The sequence below is a fragment of the Pan troglodytes genome, chromosome 20 (assembly GCF_028858775.2).
Source record: "Pan troglodytes isolate AG18354 chromosome 20, NHGRI_mPanTro3-v2.0_pri, whole genome shotgun sequence".
NCBI classification, from domain to species: Eukaryota; Metazoa; Chordata; class Mammalia; order Primates; family Hominidae; genus Pan; species Pan troglodytes.
The window spans coordinates 6,205,819-6,226,810 of NC_072418.2; the positions used below are offsets into that span (position 1 = coordinate 6,205,819).

At 52.7% G+C, this 20,992-nt stretch overlaps 3 protein-coding genes across 21 annotated transcripts in view; 2 read left to right on the forward strand and 1 right to left on the reverse strand.

Moving 5' to 3' along the window:
* The window catches only part of ZFR2 (zinc finger RNA binding protein 2), an 82,097-nt gene extending 73,538 nt beyond the window's left edge, over positions 1 to 8,559 (reverse strand). For 17 of the 18 annotated variants that reach the window (XR_008541089.2, XR_010153664.1, XR_010153663.1 and 14 more), the window contains exon 1: positions 8,452 to 8,559. Coding sequence is in view for 12 of the 18 variants with exons in the window: in XM_054673880.2 (XP_054529855.1) it covers positions 8,452 to 8,504 (53 nt within the window). In the remaining 6 variants the exon portion in view is untranslated. The remainder of the gene's footprint in view (positions 1 to 8,451) is intronic. The other variant, XM_054673887.2, reaches the window with a different exon arrangement.
* Positions 8,560 to 10,446: 1,887 nt separating this feature from the next.
* Positions 10,447 to 11,635, forward strand: LOC736336 (ferritin light chain-like). The gene is made up of 3 exons (XM_016934382.4): positions 10,447 to 10,582; positions 10,904 to 11,225; positions 11,501 to 11,635. The coding sequence occupies exons 1-3, from the start codon at positions 10,479 to 10,481 to the stop codon at positions 11,633 to 11,635; spliced, it is 561 nt and encodes a 186-aa protein (XP_016789871.3). The 5' UTR covers positions 10,447 to 10,478.
* An 8,489-nt stretch (positions 11,636 to 20,124) lies between these two features.
* The window catches only part of ATCAY (ATCAY kinesin light chain interacting caytaxin), a 47,661-nt gene continuing 46,793 nt past the window's right edge, over positions 20,125 to 20,992 (forward strand). The window contains exon 1 of one of the 2 annotated variants that reach the window (XM_016934673.3): positions 20,125 to 20,492. The gene's annotated coding sequence lies outside the window, so the exon portion shown is untranslated. The remainder of the gene's footprint in view (positions 20,493 to 20,992) is intronic. The other variant, XM_016934674.3, reaches the window with a different exon arrangement.

The window sequence follows — 20,992 nt, forward strand, 5'->3', positions numbered from 1 at the left end:
TTCCTCAGGATGGAGCCACCACAGGGCGGCAGGTTCTTGAGGCGGGAATTGGATTCCAGAGCCTGGGCGTCGAGTTTCCCGAGCCTTGGGGGTGAGCCAGGTTATGCGGCAGTGGGACTGATGGGCTTGTCCTCTGCCCTGCTGAGAAGGAACATGGTCCCACGTGGAGCTGGCTGCGTGGTGAGCCCCACCAGGCAGGTGCTTGAGAACACCAACTTGACGATACCATGCTGATCACGCTAGAGAAGGCATTAGCTACGTGCCCTCCCAGACGCAGGACAAGCGACAGAATTTCCAACAGCATCGGCTCACTATGGCAACACCTTTTTACTCCTGTGCACCAAACTGGCCGACATCTCAGGAACAAGGAGGGGTCATCTCCTGTTCCAGCCCTCTCCTGCTGCTTTAAGAAACGGAACGACTGCAGAGCCCTGTCTGTGCTGGCTCATGAGCTGCTCGTGTCAAGGGCAGGACAAGATGGCAAACCCCAGGTTCTCATGAGCAACCACAACCGGCCTCGAACCACCAACCTGGACTCAACCGACACTCAAAACAACAGACACCACCGGCTCTTTATACATCCATGGCAAGGGCCTGGGGACGTTACAGGTCACTCTCCTCCCAAGGGGCAGAGCTCACCACAGACTTCACCTCCTATGGCAGGACTGGCCTTCCCAGATCCACAATGCTGCGGAAGCAGAGCCATGCCGCCTCTCCACTCTCCGCCAACCGCGACAAGTAAACGACTCGCAATAGGTCCATTTAAAAAGGCAAATGGAACTTACCTTAGGGGGAAAAAACCTGCCCAAAGCAAAAGCAACATATCCACCAAAAAAAGAAGTGTCATTCCCCCAAATATTTACAAATTAACTTTCTAGCTAAAAGAAATCTGGCAAGTTTAAAATTAAAGTTGAGTAGAGCGCGGTGGCTCACATCTGTAATCCCAGCACTTTGGGAGGCCGAGGCGGGTGGATCACTTAAGCTCAGGAGTTTGAGACCAGCCTGGCCAATGGCAAAACCCCATCTCTACAAAAAAATACAACATTTAGCCTGGTGTGGTGGTGTGTACCTGAAATCCCAACTACTTAGGAGGCCGAGGAGGGAGGACTGCTTGAGGCCAGGAGGTTGAGGCTGCATTAAGTTATGACCACACCACTGTGCTCCAGCCTGGGTGACAGAGTGAGACCCTATCTCAAAAAATAATTGAAATAGGGCTGGGCACGGTGGCTCACGCCTGTAATCCCAGCACTTTGGGAGGCCAAGGCAGGTGGATCACCTGAGATCAGGGGTTTGAGACCAGCCCGGCCAACATGGTGAAACCTCGTCTCTATTAAAAATACAAAAATTGGCTGGGCATGGTGGTGCACGCCTGTAGTCCCAGCTGCTAGGGAGGCTGAGGCAGGAGGATTGCTTAAACTCGTGAGCCAGACGTTGCAGTGAGCCGAGATCGCGCCATTGCACTCCAGCTTGGGCAACAGAGACCCTGTCTCAAAAATAATAATAAAATACAAAGACAATGAACACAGGGTTTACAAGTCCCTTTCTACGTGTTTTCCTTATTTTTCTAGGGCTGCCTAGTTATTTATCTGATCAGGGCCTTTGTCCCATGACCCCCAGAACCCTAGGAAAGAACACCAATATTCATTATCCTTAGGTGAAAAGACTGTTTTCCAGGGCCATTCGAAAATGCTTTTAAATCTGATGTATTTGTTCTGATCATTCTAAGTACACACGTTGGTAGACCCACATAAGAGACAAATACAAAATAAAACTATTAAAAATCCAGAAACAGAGAATATGTTTAGGAGAGAAAAAAGTCTCCTAGGAATTTACTTCTGCCCCAGTATGTATGAACTAACTTTTCGTTCTTTTTTTTTGAGATGGAGTCTCACTCGGTTGCCCAGGCTGGAGTGCAATGGCGCAATCTCAGCTCACTGCAACCTCCACCTCCCGGATTCAAGCGATTCTCCTGCCTCAGCGTCCCGAGTAGCTGGGACCATAGGCACGTGCCACCACACCCAGGTAATTTTTGGATTTTCAATTGAGATGGGGTTTCACCATGTTGGCCAGGCTGGTCTGGAACTCTTGACCTCAGGTGATCTGCCTGCCTCAGCCTCCCCACATGCTGGGATTACAAGTGTGAGCCACCGTGCCTGGCCTAACTTTTGGTTCTAAAACAAGTAAGATGAAAAATCAAAATCCACACTTCGAAAATATTCAATCTACCTAATTCCTTGTATAGGAGCTCAGACCGCAAGTCCTGTCATTTGAAAAGGTTTCCTGAAAGTACACTTCAACCCATTTTCACGTGCAGCCGGCAGCTGCCTCTTGGATTCTCTTCTAAGGAGTTCAGCCCCTAACACGTATTTCAGCCTTGCTGAGAAGGGCGTGAAAAAGACCGCAGCAACATGGGAGGGGCAAGTTCCCCCCTCGCTCCTCCAGGGTCGTGCTCCCTGGAAAGAATGGGTGCAGCAGAGGCACAGTTACTTATTAGGATGTGCAAACAGCTGGAGGGGCCCACGGTCTCACTTTCCTGGGGCTTTTTGGACCTGGTGGTAGGAGTCCATTTACAGGTATGCGCCCTGGCCCCCAAGGTGGCGACATCGGACTCTCCAGGGCAGCCTGTGTTCCTTGGACCTAAGCTCAAAGGGACGGGGTTGGCCTTGGTGGGTGGGTTTCCACTGGAAGGACCTGGGGGCCTGCGGGAGGGCGAGCGTGGCGTCTGGGCTGGGTATGACCAGGTCGGTTCTGAAGCCGGTTGCAGCCACACCTGGTAGGCAGGGGCTCCCATCGGGGGTGTTAACAGGTTCTGTCGCTGGCAATGGGGCTGCCGAGCCTGTTCTCATGGTCAGCATGGGCTCCGGGCCTTTTTCAAGCTACCTGTTGCCCGGGAGACATTTTTGAGAGATACGGGTTGGGTCACCGTTACTTTCCCAGTGACACGGGGCCATGTGCTGTCTCAATGTCCCCACTCCGGGGAGGGGCTCTTGTTTTTTTTATTGTTTTTTGAGACAGGGTCTGGCGCTGTCGCCCAGGCTGCAGTGCAGTGGTGTGATCATAGCTCAATGTAGCTTCAACTTCCTGGCCTCAAGCAATCCTCCCTCCTCGGCCTCCCAAAGTGCTGGGACTGCAGGTGTGCACTGCCACGCCTGGCCATGTGTTTTTTAATGTCTGAAGGATGTAGCCCTAAACCACTATCTGACCGGGCCCTGAACTAGCAGGGCAGGGGCAGGTGACAGCGTAAAGGATGGTAATAACACAGTCTCTACCACAGGCGCAACCTCTAAGCTGACGTGGTCAGGGCTGGGTTCGACACCACGGCTGCCTCTCTAGGCTCCAGCAGCCCTGACTGTGAGTGAGGCACTGGCCTGGGCCCATTCCTAGCCGGGCCGACCACTGGGCCCCCACGTCAGTCCAGTGACTGCCCCCAAGCCTCACTTTCCTCATCAGCAAAATGGGCTTCACACACCTACCCCAAGGATCACGTGAGGGCTCAGTCAGTATCAGGTGCCCGGGACTCACCTCACACAGAGAATCAACAACCAGCAACGAGCAACCTGCCCATCACTAACAGAGTGTGAGGGCGTTCCAACCCTGCCTCCCACTTCCTGAAACTCTCCAGGGGAAGGAGCTCAGCTTATAATGTATGCTAATAGTGTCAGAATTTAATTGCAGGGAGGAAGTGCCTGTAATCCCAGCACTTTAGGAGGGAAAGGTGGGAGGTCCCTTGAGGCCGGTTCAAGACCAGCCTGGGCAAAATAGCAAGACCCTATCTCTACAAAAATAAATATTGCCAGGCATGGTGGTGCGCACCTGTCGTCCCAGCCACTCCAGGAAGCTGAGGGGGGAAGACTGCCTGAGCCCAGAAGTTAGAGGCTGCAGTGAGCCAAGACTGTGCTACGGCACTCTAGCCTGGGCAACAGAGTGAGATCCTGTCTCACAAACAAACAAACAAACAGAGGTTCTCTGGACAGGACATCAAGTATTACACCAAAATCCAGTAGTCTTCTAACTCAGATTTAACAAGAATGCAAAGGCACAGCTAGCCGAATGTGTAATACTGGTGGAACTGTGACAAACTGCTAAACAAAGAGAAAGGTAACGGCAGAGGCCTCTGGCCTGTCGCTTCCCACTACTCTGCACTTCCAACGCACCACTTTGAGCTCTACATACTTTCATGACTAGTGTGACTTAACATGTACAGACCCTGTTGGAGCTCTTCAGCTATTCTCAGCTAAAAAACTGTGCTCAATGCTAATCTTTCTTTTCTTTTCTCTCTTCTCTTTTCTTTCTTTCTCTGTTTTTCTTGAGACAGACTCCCGCTCTGTCACCCAGGCTGAAGTGCAGTGGTGCGATCTCAGCTCACTGCGACCTCCGCCTCCCGGGTTCAAGCAATTCTCCTGCCTCAGCCTCCCAAGTAGCTAGGATTACAGGTATGCGTCACCACAGCTGGCTATTTTTTTTGTATTTTTAGTAGAGACGGGGTTTCACCATGTTGGCCAGGCTGGTCTCGAACTCCTGACCTCAGGTGATCTACCCGCCTCGGCCTCCCAAAGTGCTAGGATTACAGGTGTGAGCCCCGTGCCTGGCCTGCGCTCAGTGCTAATTAAAAGCACTGCTGCATTCAGTTTTCCACATGGGTTTAATGTTTCACTCTGAAGACTTGCAGCACTAATTCAACTTCTAAAAAAAATTGAGATTCATAAGACCATATAAAATAAAATAAAGATAATCAACATTATCAACAGGTAACTGTAAACTTTTCTTATGCCTTCAAGAGTGAATGTGGGTCCAATTCTTACTGACCAACAATTAAGCAGTTCAGATACCAACCCTATTTATGGATGAAAATGTTAAGGAAATTCCTACCCAGGGCTACGGTTATCATTTTTTTGTTCATTTGTTTTAGAGACAGTGTCTTGCTCTGTTGCCCAGGCTGGAGTCCAGTGTTGCAATCCCAACTCACTACAGCCTCAAACTCCTGGGCTCACGTGATCCTCCTACCTCAGCCTCCCAAGCAGCTGGGGACTATAGGTGCACACCACCACATCTAGCTAATTGTTAATTTTTTTATAGAGATTGGGGGAAAGGTCTCATCATTTTGCCCAGGCTAATGTCAAACTCCTGGGCTCAAGTGATCCTCCTGTCTTGGCCTTCGAAAGTGCTGGAGCGACAGGCATGAGCCACCATGCCTGGCCTGGTTATCAATTTTATAAGCTAAGAAAACCTACCCAAAACTCCTAAAAAATGAATTGCTGCCTTTGTTTTGGCAATTCTTGAAACAGGTGTTGTAAATACTGCTGTCCAAATGCTGCCATAAAATTGGTACACAAAATCTGTTATCTGATCAGTTTTCTCATGGCAGGTTATATAAACCATAGGTACTTTTTTGTTTGTTTGAGACAGTCTCACCGTGTCGCCCAGGCTGGAGTGCAGTAACGCAATGATCTCAGCTCACAGCAACCTCCACCTCCCGGGTTCAAGAGATTCTCCTGCCTCAGCCTCCCGGGTAACTGGGATTACAGGCATGCGACACCACGCCCGGCTAATTTTTGTATTTTTAGGAGAGACAGGGTTTCACCATGTTGGCCAGGCTGGTCTCGAACTCCTGACCTCAAGCGATCCGCTTGCCTCGGCCTCCCAAAGTGCTGGGTTTACAGGCATGAGTCACTGCACCCGGCCAAAACATATGTACTTTAAAAGCAGCCAAAGTTTCCAAACAAAAGTCATTTCCCACAAGAAAGAATGTCTAGTTAACCTAAAGTCATTCGAATAATGCCTATCATCTTGTTTCAAGGTTTTGTGAGAATGAAATGTATTTTGCTATGACTCCTGTGTTATTTTTAGTTAATAGCTTACTATTTTCTTAAGGAAGAACACATTCTCCCTGCGGCAATTCTAAGGACGGACTAACTCAACAACTCAACACCGGGTTGCGTGTATACTGTATCGCCTAAGCCATCAGAACACAGAAGGTAGCTGTGCACGTTAATTCAAATCAATGACAGAAGCCTCTACTGAAGCTTAGCAATCACCTATTTGAACAACATAAACATTCAATTTCTCCTCTGGAAGGTAATTTTAATAGCAAGCATAATATTCAAGTGATTTTCCACGTCTGATGGAAGAATACAATGGAGAAAGAAAGAAGAGAAACAGAAAAGAAGGAAGAGCTAGCAAGCAGGGGGTGGAGTGTGTCCAGAAGTTTCTACTAGCCTGGATCGCTAGCCAAGTCCAGCCGCTTTAACTGAGCACTGGCAATCAAAACACCACTGAGGATGAAGGAAGCAAAAGAAAAGATCAAATAAAAATTAAACGCTCCATTCTGGGAAATCAGCAGGTCATAGATTCTTTCCCTAATAGGAAATCCATTACTAGTCAAATACTCCACCGGAGAAACCACTCCGAGTGCAGGAAACAGATGCACTCCTCATTCCCACAGCCCTAGTTTCCAAGCCCTGGGTGGTTTCTCTTTGTGATTCCATTAGGAAGGGTATAGCAATATCACCGCCACTGGTGGAAGGGTCGGCACTGCCGCTCCACCGCGGGAAGCTGAAACACCAGCCTGGATCTCTCTTCCATATGCTGAAATGCAGTAGGAACACCGCGGGGGGCAAAGACCCCCCGCCAGCTCAGCAGAGGCCCCTCTATGAGGTGCCCAAGGGGTGGTTTGTATCTGTGGGGGCTCAGCAGGGACTGTGAGAAACAAGGTTATAGCAAGCTACCAGCTGGAAACTGACACAAGGGTGACACGCGGAAATGATCAACTGTTGGGGGGGGGGATCTGGTCCCCCCAGAGATGCCAGCCCTGGCTCCCAGACTGGGACCCCAGTATTGGGGGCAGATGGACGGGCTGAAGATAGCAGAGATGCTCCGAGGAGCAGGCCTGGGAGAACAGTGTAGAGTGTGTGTTTGTACACTTGGGGCACAAACTTACCCCGTGTGTGTCCCTACCCTCTGAGCCCTTCTGCCCCTGGCCAGTTCCCAGTGTGCCCCCATCCCCTGCCATCTCTCCTCCAGGATCCTTTCTCTCCCTCCCCTCCCAAACGACCAGATATTTAAGACCTAGAAAAGGATCTTAAATATCACAACACTCAGGGCCCTTTCTCCCTCCTCACTGTCCCAGCAGGGTCCCAGTTCCCTGGAAACCCAGGTCCCACCCTCTTATTTGACCTCAGGACCTCCTCCCACATAATACTGGCTTCCCGCCAAGTCTCTGTCCCCCTTCCCCAGTCAGGCCTCAGTTCCCCACCAACCTCGGTTTCCGCCCCTCCCTGGGGTAACCTCCCAGGTCTCTGTCTTCTCTCCTCCATCCCACATCAGGGGTCAGGTTCCCACCCTTACTCCACACCCCACCCCAGGTCTCTGCCCCTGCCTGCTAGGTACCCTCCCAGGTCTCTGCCTTCTCTCCTACCCCCACCATGAGGGGTCAGTGCCCTCCACACTCGAATGTGGCTGCCCCCTGCCCAGTCGGGAAACTTCCCAGGTCTCTGCCTTCTCCTCCAGCAATCGGGGATTAACGCCCCTCTGCCCTTCCCCTCCTCCTGCCCAGCCAGACACCCTCCCAGGTCTGAATTCTCTCCCCCTACCAGCAATCGGGGTCAGCTCCGCTCTAGCTCTCCCCCTGTCCAGCCAGACACCCTCCCAGGTTTCTGTCTTCTCTCTTACCCCCATCAGGGGCCAATTCCTCACCCCTCGACTGTGGCTTCCTCCTGCCCAGCCAGGAACCCTCGCTGATCTCTGTTTTCTCCTCCCCTACAAGTAATCGGGGGTCAGCTACCCTCTGGCCATCCCCCTGCCCGGCCAGGCACCCTCCCAGGTCTGTGTCTTCTCCTCCTCCCGCAATCGGGTGTCAATGCCCCTCTGCCCTTCCCCTCCTCCTGCCCAGCCAGATACCCTCCTAGGTCTGTGTCTTCTCTTCCCCTACCAGCAATCAGGGGTCAGCTCCCCTCTGCCCATCCCCACCCACTCCCCGGCCAGGCACCTCCCAGGTCTCCTCCCTGCATTGGGTCAGTTCCGTCCCCTCCCCTCCTCGGTCCCTCCCTCTCCCCGGCCAGACCACCCCCCCCCCCCGCTCCCCGGGTCTGTCCCCTCTCGCTGCCCTCCTCGGGGCGCCCCCATCAGGGGCTGACCCCCCCGACCCCGCACAGGCCCAGGCCCAGACCCAGGCCCCCTCCCACTTCAGGAGCCCCCTCCCGCTCCCGCCGACAGACACCGTCGGCTGCAGAGACGTCTCAGCCGGAGCCCCGGAGCCCGCATCCCGCCCGGTGCCTAACCTGAGGCCGCCCCGCCTGCTTCTCCCGGCGCCGCGGCTTCCCTCAGGCCGGGGTTCCAGGTTGGGGCTGGGACTGGGGCCGGGCCGGGCGCACGCGGCGGGAGAAGGGGTAGGCGGGGTCCCGGCCAGGCTGCAGGGGCCGGGACTGGCGGGGGCTGGCGCGGCGGGGCAGTTACCTGTACTGCGGGCCGCCGCCCTGCGCGAAGTCGAAATACTGACTCGTCGCCATCTTGGCGTCTTCCCCGAGCCTGGCGGACCCGCTACGTCACCCGCCGCGGACCCGCTACGTCACCCGCCCCGCCCCCGAGCCGCGTGCCGCTCGCGCCTGGCCACGCGCCCCAAGCTCCGCCCCCTGCGCGAAGCCCTCACCTTCTCGCTTCCTTCTCTTAGGCTAGGGAGACACCGCCCCGCGACCACACCTGCCCCGAGGCCCCGCCTCCTACGCAGAGCCCCGCCCTCCTCTTAACCACTCAAATGTGGAGGTCTCTGCTCAAGCCCCGCCCATGCTAGAAGCCCTGCCTCTTTCTCGGAGCCCCACGTTCCCTTTAACCACTCAGATGTGGTGGTATCTGATCAAGTCCCGCCCATGCTACAAGCCCCGCCTCTTACTCAGAGCCCTGCCTTCCCTTTACCCACTCAGATGTGATCTCTGCTCAACCCCCAGCCATGCCACAAGCCCCGCCTTTTTTTTGGAACCGCATCTTCCCTTTAACCATTCAGGTGTGGAGGTCTCTGCTCAAGCCCCACCCATGCCACAAGCCCCGCCTCTTTCTCGGAGCCCCGCCTTCCCTTTACCTGCTCAGATATGGTCTCTGCACAAGCCCTACCTCTGTCTCCGAGCCCCACCTTCCCTTTAACCACTCAGATGTGGAGGTCTCTGCTCAAGCCCCACCACCACCACAGCCAGCTAATTTTTAAATTTTTTGTAGAGACAGTGTCTTGCTATGTTGCCCAGGCCGATGTTGAACTCCTGGCCTCAAATAATCTTGCCTTGGCCTCCAAAAGTGCTGGGATTACAGACGTGAGCCACTGCATCTAGCCTCAGAATGACTCTTCAGAAGGCCCCCATGGTCTCTGCCTCCTGTGTTCACAACGTGATATAAATAAATGATAGGCCGGGCACAGTGGCTCACGTCTGTAATCCCAACATTTTGAGAGGTGGAGGCAGAAGGATCTTGAGCCCTAGGACTTTGAGACTAGCCTGGGCAACATAGCAAGATCCTGTTTCTACAATTTTTTTTTAATTAGCTGGTCATGGTGGTACATGCCTGTGGTCCCAGCTACTCAGGAGGCTAAGGTGGGAGGATCACTTGAGCCTGGGCTGTCAAGGCTGCAGTGAGCTGTGATTGTACCACTGCACTCCAGAGTGAGACCTTGTCTCAAAAAAGAGAAAAGAAAGAAAGGGCTGGGCGTGGTGGCTCACGCCTGTAATCCCAGCACTTTGGGAAGGCGAGGTGGGCAGCTCACCCAAGGTCAGGAGTTCAAGACCAGCCTAGCCAACATGGCGAAACCCTGTCTCTACAAAAACTACAAAAAAAAAAAAAATTAGCCAGGAGTGGTGGTGCACACCTGTAATCCCAGCTACTTGGGAGGCTGAGGCAGGAGAATCACCTAACCCAGGAGGTGGAGGATGCAGTGAGCCGAGATCACACCACTGTACTCCAGCCTGGGCAACAGAGCAATACACAGTCTCAAATAAATAAATAAATAAATAAATAATTTAAAAAAGGAGAGGGAGAGGAGCAGGGAGGGAGGGAAGGGAAGGAAACAAAAGAGAGAGAGAGAAAGAATTGAATGAATAAACAAATAAGTGGAGGCAAACAGACAAATCTCTTATGTAGAAGAATTCCTAATTTGTGTAGCTACACTGCGCTTAAGGAGATAGAGAGTAACTCTACACCTTTTGAGTGTGGGTTGTGCATAGTGACTTCCTTCCCAAGACTGCAGCCTGGAAGGAGGGGGAGGGAGAGTCACTTGACAGTATTGAAACCTGACAAGCAGCAGCGTGTTTGGCGGTCCCGCGGATCCGTCTCTTGCTTCCACAGTGTTTGGACGGAACAGATCCGGGAACTCACTTCCAGCCTCCGACCACCCGCTGATTTCCTCTCTCCTTGCAACCTCCAGGAGCATCGGCTCAGCCATCTCCTGCTTCTCGGACCAACCAACGCTGTTTTTGTGGTTAGCTCCTTCTTGCCGACCAACCATGAGCTCCCAGATTCGTCAGAATTATTCCACCGCGGTGGAGGCAGCCGTCAACCGCCTGGTCAGTTTGCACCTGCGGGCCTCCTACACCTCCTCCCTCTGCTGGTTTTTTTGTTTTGTTTTTGTTTTTGTTTTTGTTTTTTTTGCTTGTTTTTTTTTTGAGACGGAGTCTGGCTCTGTCGCCCAGGCTGGAGTGCAGTGGCGCAATCTCCGCTCACTGCAAGCTCCGCCTCCTGGGTTCACGCCATTCTCCTGCCTCAGCCTCCCGAGTAGCTGGGACTACAGGCGCCCACCACCACACCTGGCTAATTTTTTGTATTTTTAGTAGAGACGGGGTTTCACCGTGTTAGCCAGGATGGTCTCGATCTCCCGACCTCATGATCCGCCCGCCTCGGCCTCCCAAAATGCTGGGATTACAGGCGTGAGCCACCGTCTGCGCTTCTATTTCGATCACCATGATGTGCCTCCGGAATGCGGGGGTTACTTCTTCCATGAATTGGCCAAGGAGAAGTGCAAGGGTGTTGAGCGTCTCCTGAAGATGCAAAACCAGCGTGGTGGCCCTGCTGTCTTCCAGGACATCCTGAAGCCAGGTCAAGATGAGTGGGGTAAAACCCTGGAAGCCATGGAAGCCGCCATGGCCCCGGGGAAAAATCTCAACCAGGGTCTTTTGGATCTTCATACCCTGGGTTCCGCCCCTACAGACCCCCATCTCTGTGACTTCCTGGAGAGTCACTTCCTAGATGAGGAAGTGGGCCGCACGCGGTGGCTCACACCTGTAATCCCTGCACTTTGGGAGGCCAAGGCAGGCAGATCACCTGATGTCAGGAGTTTGAGACCAGCCTGGCCAACATGGCAAAACCCCAGTTCTACTAAAAATACAAAAATTAGCCGGGCGTGGTGGTGCACGCCTGTAATCCCAGCTACTCAAGAGGCTGAGGCATGAGAATCGCTTGAACCCAAGAGGCAGGGGATGCAGTGAGCCGAGATCACGCTACTGCACTCCAGCCTGGGGAATAGAGTGAGGCTCTCCAAAAAAAAAAGAAGAAGATGGGTGACCACCTGACCAACCTCCACAGGCTGGCCGGCCGGAAGCTGGGCGGCCCAGAGGCTGGGCTGCATGAGTATCTCTTAGAAAAGCCGACTCTCAAACACGGCTAGGAACCTAGTGAGCCCAGCGACTTCTGAAGGGCCCCACGTAAAGTAACGGGGCTTCTGCCTAAGCCTTTCCCTCCATTCACTAGGAAGCTTTTTTGTTTATTTGTTTGTTTGTTTGTTTTGTTTTGTTTTGAGACGGAATCTCGCTCTGTCGCTGGAGTGCAATAGCACAATTTCAGCTCACTGAAACCTCCGCCTCCCAGGCTTTGGCGATCCTCCAACCTCAGCCTCCCGAGTAGCTGGGATTACTGGCATGCGCCACCACACCCGGCTAATTTTTGTATTTTTAGTAGAGATGGGGTTTCACCATGTTGGCCAGGCTGGTATCAAACTCCTGAGCTCAGGTGATCCACCCGCCTCGGTCTCCCAAAGTGCTGGGATTATAGGCGTGAGCCACTGCGCCTGGCTTTGTTATAGCACCCTGAACAGACTAAGACGCCCACTTTGAACACTAGACTCCAAAAAGCATCATAGAAGTCTTGGGCTTCTGTTAGATAGGCATGGTGGCAGGTGCCTGTGGTCCCAGCTACTCAGGAGGCTGAGGCGGGAGGATCCCTTGAGCCCAGGAGGCAGAGGTTGCAGTGAGCCAAGATCGCACCACTGCACTCCAGCCTGGGTGACAGAGCCAGACCCCCGTCTCAAAACAAACAAACAAACAAACAAACAAAAAACATAAAAGGGGCCGGGCGCAGTGGCTCATGCCTGTAATTCCAGCACTTGGGGAGGCTGAGGCGGGCGGATCACCTGAGGTCACGAGTTCAAGACGAGCCTGGTCAACATGGTGAAACCCTGTCTCTACTAAAAAATACAAAAATTAGCCAGGCGAGGTGGCGGGTGACTGTAGTCCCAGCTACTCGGGAGGCCAAGGCAGGAGAATTGCTTGAACCTGGGAGGCAGATGTTGCAGTGAGCCGAGATCGCGCCACTGCACTCCAGCCCAGGTGACGGAGTGAGACTCAGTCTCAAAACAAAACAAAACAAACAAAAAAGGAAGTCTTGGGTCTTGGGCATCTATGAACTTTTGCTTTGCTAAAGTCTTTCAAATCAGTTGGCTTTTTGACAATGGAGTATTACGAGAGCATTAAAGTAAGAAGTGCATTCAGCAGATACAGGGCTACTAATTCTTGGACAGGCTCCATGGAGAGCCCAGGGTGCTGAGGGAAGCCACATTTGGTGATTTAGCGGATGGCACTCTTCCATCTGTAACTCTATGACCATGTGTGGCCACCAGGAATGGTCTGGTGGGTCTGGCCAGTGCAGCTCCCCCTGCCATGCCCTGGCTAAAGTCCAACAAGGTAATTAATTGCACACGGCCTCTCTCCAAGTCCCTGCCGTTCTAATTAGGTAACGAAGGCTGTGTCTCTTTACAAAGGATCTGTTGTAGTGTTTTCTCTGGGTTGCATTTTTTCTATTATTTACTGCAAGGATTGTGCTAAATGCTTTACATGCAAAATGTGATCTAGTTCCCACAACAGCCTTCAGAAGGCCGGGCATGGTGGCTTACACTTGTAATCCCAGCACTTTGGGAGGCCGAGGTCGAGAGTTCAAGACCAGCCTGGCTAACATAGTGAAACCCTGTCTCTATTAAAAATACAAAAAAATTAGCTGGGCGTGGTGGTAGTTGCCTATAATCCCAGCTACTCAGGAGGCTGAGGCAGGAGAACTGCTTGAACCTGGAGGGCAGAGATTGCAGTGAGTTGAGATCACACCACTGCACTCCAGCCTGGGTGAAAGAGTGAAACTCTGTCTCAAAACAAAAAACAAAACAAAACAAAAAAAAAAAAAAACAGCCTTCAGAAGTAGAAACAGGCATAGTGGCTCACACCAGTAACCCCAGCTACTTCGGAGGCCAAGGCAGGAAGATTGCTTGAGCCCAGGAGTTTGAAACCAGTCTGGGCAACATAGGGAGACCCCATCTCTACAAAATACAAAAATTAGCTGGATGTGGTTGTGTGTGCCTGTAGTCCTAGCCACTTAGGAGGCTGAGGTGGGAGGATCGCTTGAGCCCAGGAGGTGGAGGCTGCAGTGAGCCATAAGTGTACCACTGCATTCCAGTCTGGGTGACAGAGCAAGACCCAGTCTAAAAAAAAAGAAAGAAAGAAAAGAAAAGAAAAAAGAGGCCAGGCGTGGTGGCTCACACCTATAATCCCAGCACTTTGGGAGGCCAAGGCAGGCAGATCATGAGGTCAGGAGATCGAGACCATCCTGGCTAACACAGTGAAACCCTGTCTCTACTAAAAATACAAAAAAATTAGCCAGGCATGGTGGCAGGCGCCTGTAGTCCCAGCTACTCGGGAGGCTGAGGCAGGAGAATGGCATGAACCCGGGAGGCGGAGCTTGCAGTGAGCTGAGATTGCACCACTGCACTCCAGCCTGGGCGACAGAGCAAGACTCCGTCTCAAAAAAAAAAAAAAGAAGTAGACACAGTCGATTCTCATTAATTCTGTTCTCTAAAGTCAATACCAAGCTCACTAATACTGACCATCGCTCCTAAGAGAAACACGAGGTTGGGTTCCTGTGAGCCTCTAGTCACAGTGTTTGCATCAACCATCAATACATGACCTCGGCCAGTGCAGTGGCTCACGCCTGTAATCCCAGCACTTTGAGAGGATGAGGAGGGCGGATCAACTGAGGTCAGGAGTTCGAGACCCGCCTGACCAACATCTCTACTAAAAACACAAAATTCGCCAGGAGTGGTGGTGCATGCCTATAATCCCAGTTACTCAGGAGGCTGAGGCAGGAGAATCACTTTAACCCAGGAGGTGGAGGTTGCAGTGAGCTGAGATTGCATCATTGCACTCCAACCTGGGCAATAAGAGCGAAACTCCGTCTCAAAAAAAAAAAGAAAAGAAAAAAGAGAAAGTTCAAATGTCTAGCCAACCGGGATTAGTTCAGATTGTGTGACCCGACCCCGGCCAATGGGGAAAGGGCACAGGGGCAGGACTTGCCTCAGGAATAAAGGCTCTCGTGCCCCTTTGTTCAGGTGCACTCTCATGACGACTGGACAAAGGAAAACACCTCTCTGCGCAGAAGTAAAATTGCTTTGCTAAAATCCCTTTGTTTGTGTATTCAATCTCCTTAGGATTTTGAGCGTTATTCCCAACAAATAGACATGGTTGATTCATTCACATTGAACTCATAGCACTTTTACTCATATCTGAAGTTCTCTAACACACTGTTTTTCTTCTTGGAGCTTTCTTTTTTTTTTTTGAGATGGAGTCTTGCTCTGTCGCCCAGGCCAGACTGCAGTGGCGCGATCTCGGCTCACTGCAAGCTCCGCCTCCCGGGTTCACGCCATTCTCCTGCCTCAGCCTCCCAAGTAGCTGGGACCACAGGCGCCCGCCACCACGCCCGGCTAATTTTTTGTATTTTTAGTAGAGACGGGGTATTGCCGTGTTAGCCAGGCTGGTCTCGATCTCCTGACCTTGTGATCCGCCCGCCTCGGCCACCCAAAGTGCTGGGATTACAGGCGTGAGCCACCGCGCATGGCCTCTCCTTGGAGCTTTCTTGCACTTAGGAACACTAGACAGTGATTCAGCACGAAGCTTGGAAGTCATTTTATTTTATGGATTTATTTATTTATTTTTGAGACAGAGTCTTGCTCTGTCACCCAGGCTGGAGTGCAGTGACGCAATCTCAGCTCACTGCAACGTCCGCCTCCCGGGTTCAAGTGATTTTCCTGCCTCAGCCTCCTGAATAGCTGGGATCACAGGCGTGCGCCACCACGCCCGGCTAATTTTTGTATTTTTAGTACAGACGGGGTTTCACCATGTTGGCCAGGCTGGTCTTGAACTTCTGACCTCCTGACCATCCACTTTGGCCTCCAAAGTGCTGGGATTATAGGCGTGAGCCACACTGCCTGGCCTGTATCAAGCATTCTTTTAGGGCAGAATTCTTCTTGCTCAGTACCGTGGACATTGGGACCAGATTGTTCTCTGGGGCGGAGCCATCCTGGGCACTGCAGGGTGCTGAGCAGCGTCCCTGGCCTCCATCCACTCCATAACAGGAGTATCCCTCAGTCGCAACAACCACAAATGTCCCCAGAAATCGTCCGGTGTCCGCTGCGGGCAGGATCACCACCCCCCCAGGTGAGAGCCACTGGTGTAGGGGTTAAAGATACAGAGTGACAGGCCGGGATTACACCTGTAATCCCAGCACTGAGCCCAGCACTCCTGGCCTCAAGTGATCCACCCGCCTCAGACTCCCAAAGTGCTGGGATTACAGGTGTGAGCCACTGCACCCAGCCCACAAGAAAATTTTCTACAAGCTCACCTTCAGAAAAGTTTCAAGGTCCTACAAAATCTAGCCCTTTTGTGCATTTCCAAACGAATTCCTCAGGGATGGCCGGCAGAATAATGGCCCCTAAAGATATCCACACCCACTGGGTGTGGTATGTTTGCCTGGGAAAAATAGTGAGACCCCATCTCTACAAAAAATTGTCAAATTAACCAAGTGTGATGGCATACACCTGTAGTCCCAGCTGCCAGGGAGGCTGAGATAGGAGGATCGCTTGAGCCCAGGAGGTTGAGGCTGCAGTGAGCCATGATCACACCCCCGCACTCCAGCCTGGGCTACAGAGCAAGAACCTGTCTCAAAAAAAATAAATTAAATTAAAATTTTTCCATTTTAAAATTAAAATAAAACGAAATGAAAACAGACAGAGGCCAGCTGCAGTGGCTCACACCTGTCATCCCAGCACTTTGGGAGGCCGAGGTGAGTGGATCACCTGAGGTCAGGAGTTTGAGACCAGCCTGGCCAACATGGTGAAACCCCGTCTCTACTAAAAATACAAAAATTAGCCTGGCGTGGTGGTGGGTGCCTGTAATCCCAGCTACTCGGGAGGCTGAGGCGGAAAAATCGCCTGAACCTGGGAGGTGGAGGTTGCAGTGAGCCGAGATCGCACCAGCCTGGGTGACAGAGCGAGACTCTGTCTCAAAGGGAAAAAAAAAAAAAAAAAAACAGGGAACCAAGCTTAGGTCACACGCTGTGGCTCCTCGGTGGTGGCTGTAGCACCATGGACAGCTCCCAGGCTTTGGTGGACTGGGGAGAAGCTGTTGCTCTTTAAATGCCAGTCTGGGCAGGCCTGTCTGTCCAGAATATCCCTTCCTCCCTCTTTTTTATTCATCTAACTCCATTCACTCCTCAGGGGTCTCACTCATACAGTCGCCACCTCTGTGCCCCACCAGGAAACCTCCCCAACGGTCCCCCAACCCGCACCACTCCAAAGATGTCTCTAGATCAGCCCAGACTCTGTTGTCCACCTGTTTCTCTCAACGGAATGGGAATTACTTATTTTTTTTTTTTTTGAAATGGAGTCTCACTCTGTCACCCCACCTGGAATGCAGTGGCTCAATCTGGGCTCACTGCAACCTCCACCTCCCGGGTTCAAGCGATTCTCCTGCCTCAGTCTCCCGAGTAGCTGGAATTACAGGTGCCCACCACCACGTCTGACCAATTTTTGTATTTTTAGTAGAGGCGGGGTTTCACCATGCTGTCCAGGCTGGTCTCAAACTCCCAACCTCAAGTTATCTGCCCGCCTCAGCCTCCCAAAGTGCTGAGATTACAGGTGTGAGCGGCCTCCCAAAGTGCTGGGATTACATGCCTGGCCTCAACTGAATGGTAATTCTAAGAGAATTCCCAATCCTGCACACAAAAACAGCATGAATTAACTGAATTAGGGAAGCCACGCCTCTGCCAGCCGTGAGCTGGGAAGAAGCAGATACCTCAGAGGCAGGGAGCGCAGGCGGGTGATGATGAGAGGGGCCACAGCCGCAGCCCCACGCAGGGGAGCCCACCACTAACCCTGCACCTCCACCCCTGCACAAAAGAGCTGGTGGGCACTAGCCATATCGCCTTGCAACCTTCCTCGGATGCAGAATCCACTCCTTCAGGCATCCTCTTCCTCCGATGCTCTGAAGGCCTGGGGAGCCTGAGAGATGCCCGCTGCACCCAGGCAGGGCTCGCCTTTGTTTGCCAGTAATGGGAATTACTCATATCTTGTGCCCAGTGCCCAGCACAGGGACTCACCGAATCCACCCCTCAGTTAACACAAGTGTCTCTTACAAGACCTCCATTTTCTCCAGCCAGGAGATGGGAAGTCCCAACCTTGTGCTAAAGTCTCTGGGGTCTCTGCTTCCCCATCGGGGCTTTCTGCCTCTGCTGTGGGCAGGTTACCTTTATGCCTCGGAAGAGTGCAGACCTCCATGCAGCGGGTGAGGCTGCCAGCCTAGGTGGGGTGTCATTGAATGTCATGAAGGAAGCCAGCCTTCATGCACTCTGCCTGCGTTTCCCGAACAGCTTTGCACCAGGAGTTGCTACCTTGTGCGGAGAACGCGTGGTGCGTAAGACCAACTGAGCCTCTGCTCTTCGAAAATGTATATTCTGGCCAGGTGCGGTGGCTCACGCCTGTAATCCCAACACTTTGGGAGGCCAAGGTGGGCAGGTTGCCTGAGGTCAGGAGTTTAAGACCAGCCTGGCCAACATGGTGAAACCCCGTTTCTACCAAAAATAAAAAAAATAGCTGGGTGTGGTGGTGCATGCCTGTAGTCCCAGATGCTTGGGAGGCTGAGGCATGAGAATCGCTTGAACCTGAGAGGAGGCGGAGGTTGCAGTGAGCTGAGATCACACCACTGCACTCCAGCCTGGGAAACAGAGCAAGTCTCGGTCTCAAAACAAAACAAAACAAAAACAGTATATTCTAATAAGGAGGAGCAGAGAATCAACAACAACAACAAAAAAAAGTGTAAATAATTTCAATTAATAGTAAGTGCTGTGGGCTAGGCACGGTGGCTCACACCTATAATCCCAACATTTTTCGAGGCTGAGATGAGAGGCTCACTTGAGCCCAAGAATTCAAGACCAGCCTGGGCAATAGAGAGATACCCTATTTCTACAAAAATTACACAGATTAGCAGGGCGTGGTGGTAGGAGCCTGTAGTCTCAGCCACTGGAGAGAAAGAGGTGTAAGGATCACTTGAGCCCGGGAGTTCAAGACTGCAGCGAGCTGTGATTGTGCCATTGCACTCCAGCCTGGATGACAGGGAAAACTCCTGTTTCTTAAAAAAATAAGTAAATAAAATAAACATTAAAAACAGCAATAGCAAGAAATACATATAGGCCGGGCACAGTGATTCACACCTCTAATCCCAGCACTTTGGGAGGCCAAGGTGGGCGGATCACCCGAAGTCAGGAGTTCGAGACCAGCCTGGCCAACATGTTGAAACCCCGCCTCTACTAAAAATACAAAAAAAAATTAGCCAGGTGTGGTGGTGTGTGCCTATAATCCCAGCTACTTGGGAGGCTGAGGGAGGAGAATCACTTGAACCTGGGAGTCGGAGGTTGCAGTGAGCCGAGATCGCACCACTGTACTCCAGCCTGGGCAACAGAGCGAGACTCCACCTCAAAAAAAAAGAGAAAGAAAGAAAGAAAGAAACACATAGGGAGCTTTTCTTGTGCCCCAGCACTGTGTTTAGTGCTGTCTATCCATTATCTCATAATGTGGAAAAGCCATAGCGGCTCCATTTCACAGATGAGAAAAACTGAGGCCCGCAGGTGAGATCACTCATGCCCACTGGTCTGCCACCTGGGGAGTGGCTGGGCTAGAGTTCAAACCCACTTCCAGTCCGACTGCACGGCCTGCACTCTCCACCCTACCATCTTCCACAGTCTCCTTGAATTCCTCCAGGGCGAGGCCACGCCAGCGCACAACTGCAGGGGGCGCCGTTCCCACAGCAGCCCTGCAAAGCGAGTGTGCCTGAGAAACTTCTGCCTCCCCTGCACCCAGCCCTGTTTAGGGCACGAGGCTGCATCAACGGTAAGTGACCATCTAATGGACCCACAACACGGTGACCTGGGGACAGTCATTTCTTTTTTTTTTTCTTTTCTTTGAGACAGAGTCTCCCTCTGCCGCCCAGGCTGCAGTGCAGTGGCGCCATCTCGGCTCACTGCAACCTCCGCCTCCCAGGTTCAAGCGATTCTCCTGCCTCAGCCTCCCGAGTAGCTGGGATTACAGGCGCCCGCCACCACGCCTGGCTAATTTTTGTATTTTCAGTAGAGACGGAGTTTCACCATGTGGCCAGGCTGGTATCGAACTCCTGACTTCAGGTGATCCTCCCGCCTCGGCCTCCCAAAGTGCTGGGATTACAGGCGTGAGCCATGGCATCCGGCCTGGGGACAGTCATTTCTTTGCCTGCACAGACTTTTTGGGGGATGCCACCCCTCACCCCTGCTCCCTTTGCAAGGAGAAGTGCCAAGAAGACCTTTCCCAACCCCCCCACCCCCCATTCTCTAAGGAATGAGGCCATCTTGCCATTTATTTATTTATTTGTCCGTTGTTTTGTTGTTAAATCTCTGATGCGCCATCAGAAAATTATTTCTGCCTCTGCCCCGGCGTGGCTTTCGGAGATGCTTGTCTGTCAGCCAATGGAGAGGACCGGATTCTGGCAGGGGGCTGTGCTTTTCCGTCAGGCCGCCACCCCCCACCCCCTCCTCCCTGCACACAAAAGCAGCATAAATTAACCGTCTTCGGGAAGCCGAGCCTCTGCCAGCCCTGAGCTGGGAAGAAGCAGCTACCTCGGAGGCAGGACGCGCAGGCGGGCGGCGATGAGAGGGGGCGCAGCCGCAGCCCCGCGCTGGGGAGCCCACCGCTAACCCTGCACCCCACCCACCCCTGCACAAAAGAGCTGGCGGGCGCTGGCCACGTCGCCCTGGGTGACCTTCCTCGGATGCAGAATCCGCCCCTGCGAGCATCCTCTTCCTCCTAGGCTCTGAAGGCCCGGGGAGCGTGAGCGATGCCCAGCTGCACCCGGGCAGGGCTCGCCTTTGTTTGCCAATAAGGAGGAGAGGCTGTCTCAGCTGCAGAGGTGAGTGCGCGCATCTCCCCTTCTCCCAGGATAAACCGTCTCCCTGGAAGGTTTATCCGGCAGCCTTTGCCGCCTCTAAATCCCTTTCCAGCAGATGGGGCGGGTGGGAGCAGAGAGCCACGGTCTTGTGACTCCGTGAAGGCCCTCACATCCCTGTTCCCGGTACCAGGGAAAACCGTTCCCAGAGCTGCGCCCAGCAACACAGTTTACCTTCCGCGCGCACCGTTCCCCTGGCAGGCAGATAAGTGCACCATTTTCAGGACACGCTGAGAGCTCAGGCGGATGAAAACCTCAGCTTCTCTCTGGGACGCTGAAATAGACCCATCCTAGCCCTATGTATTTCCTATTTATAACGCTGGGAAGGCCACCAGCTGACGATTTCGGAAAAAAAAAAAAAAAAAATCTAAGTGTGTCGATAAAGGCTGTCCTGTGGGGTGGGGAGGAAGGGGGTGGTTTATGGTTTAAGACACAGATGCCTCCTCCTTATTGGAACTCGTATG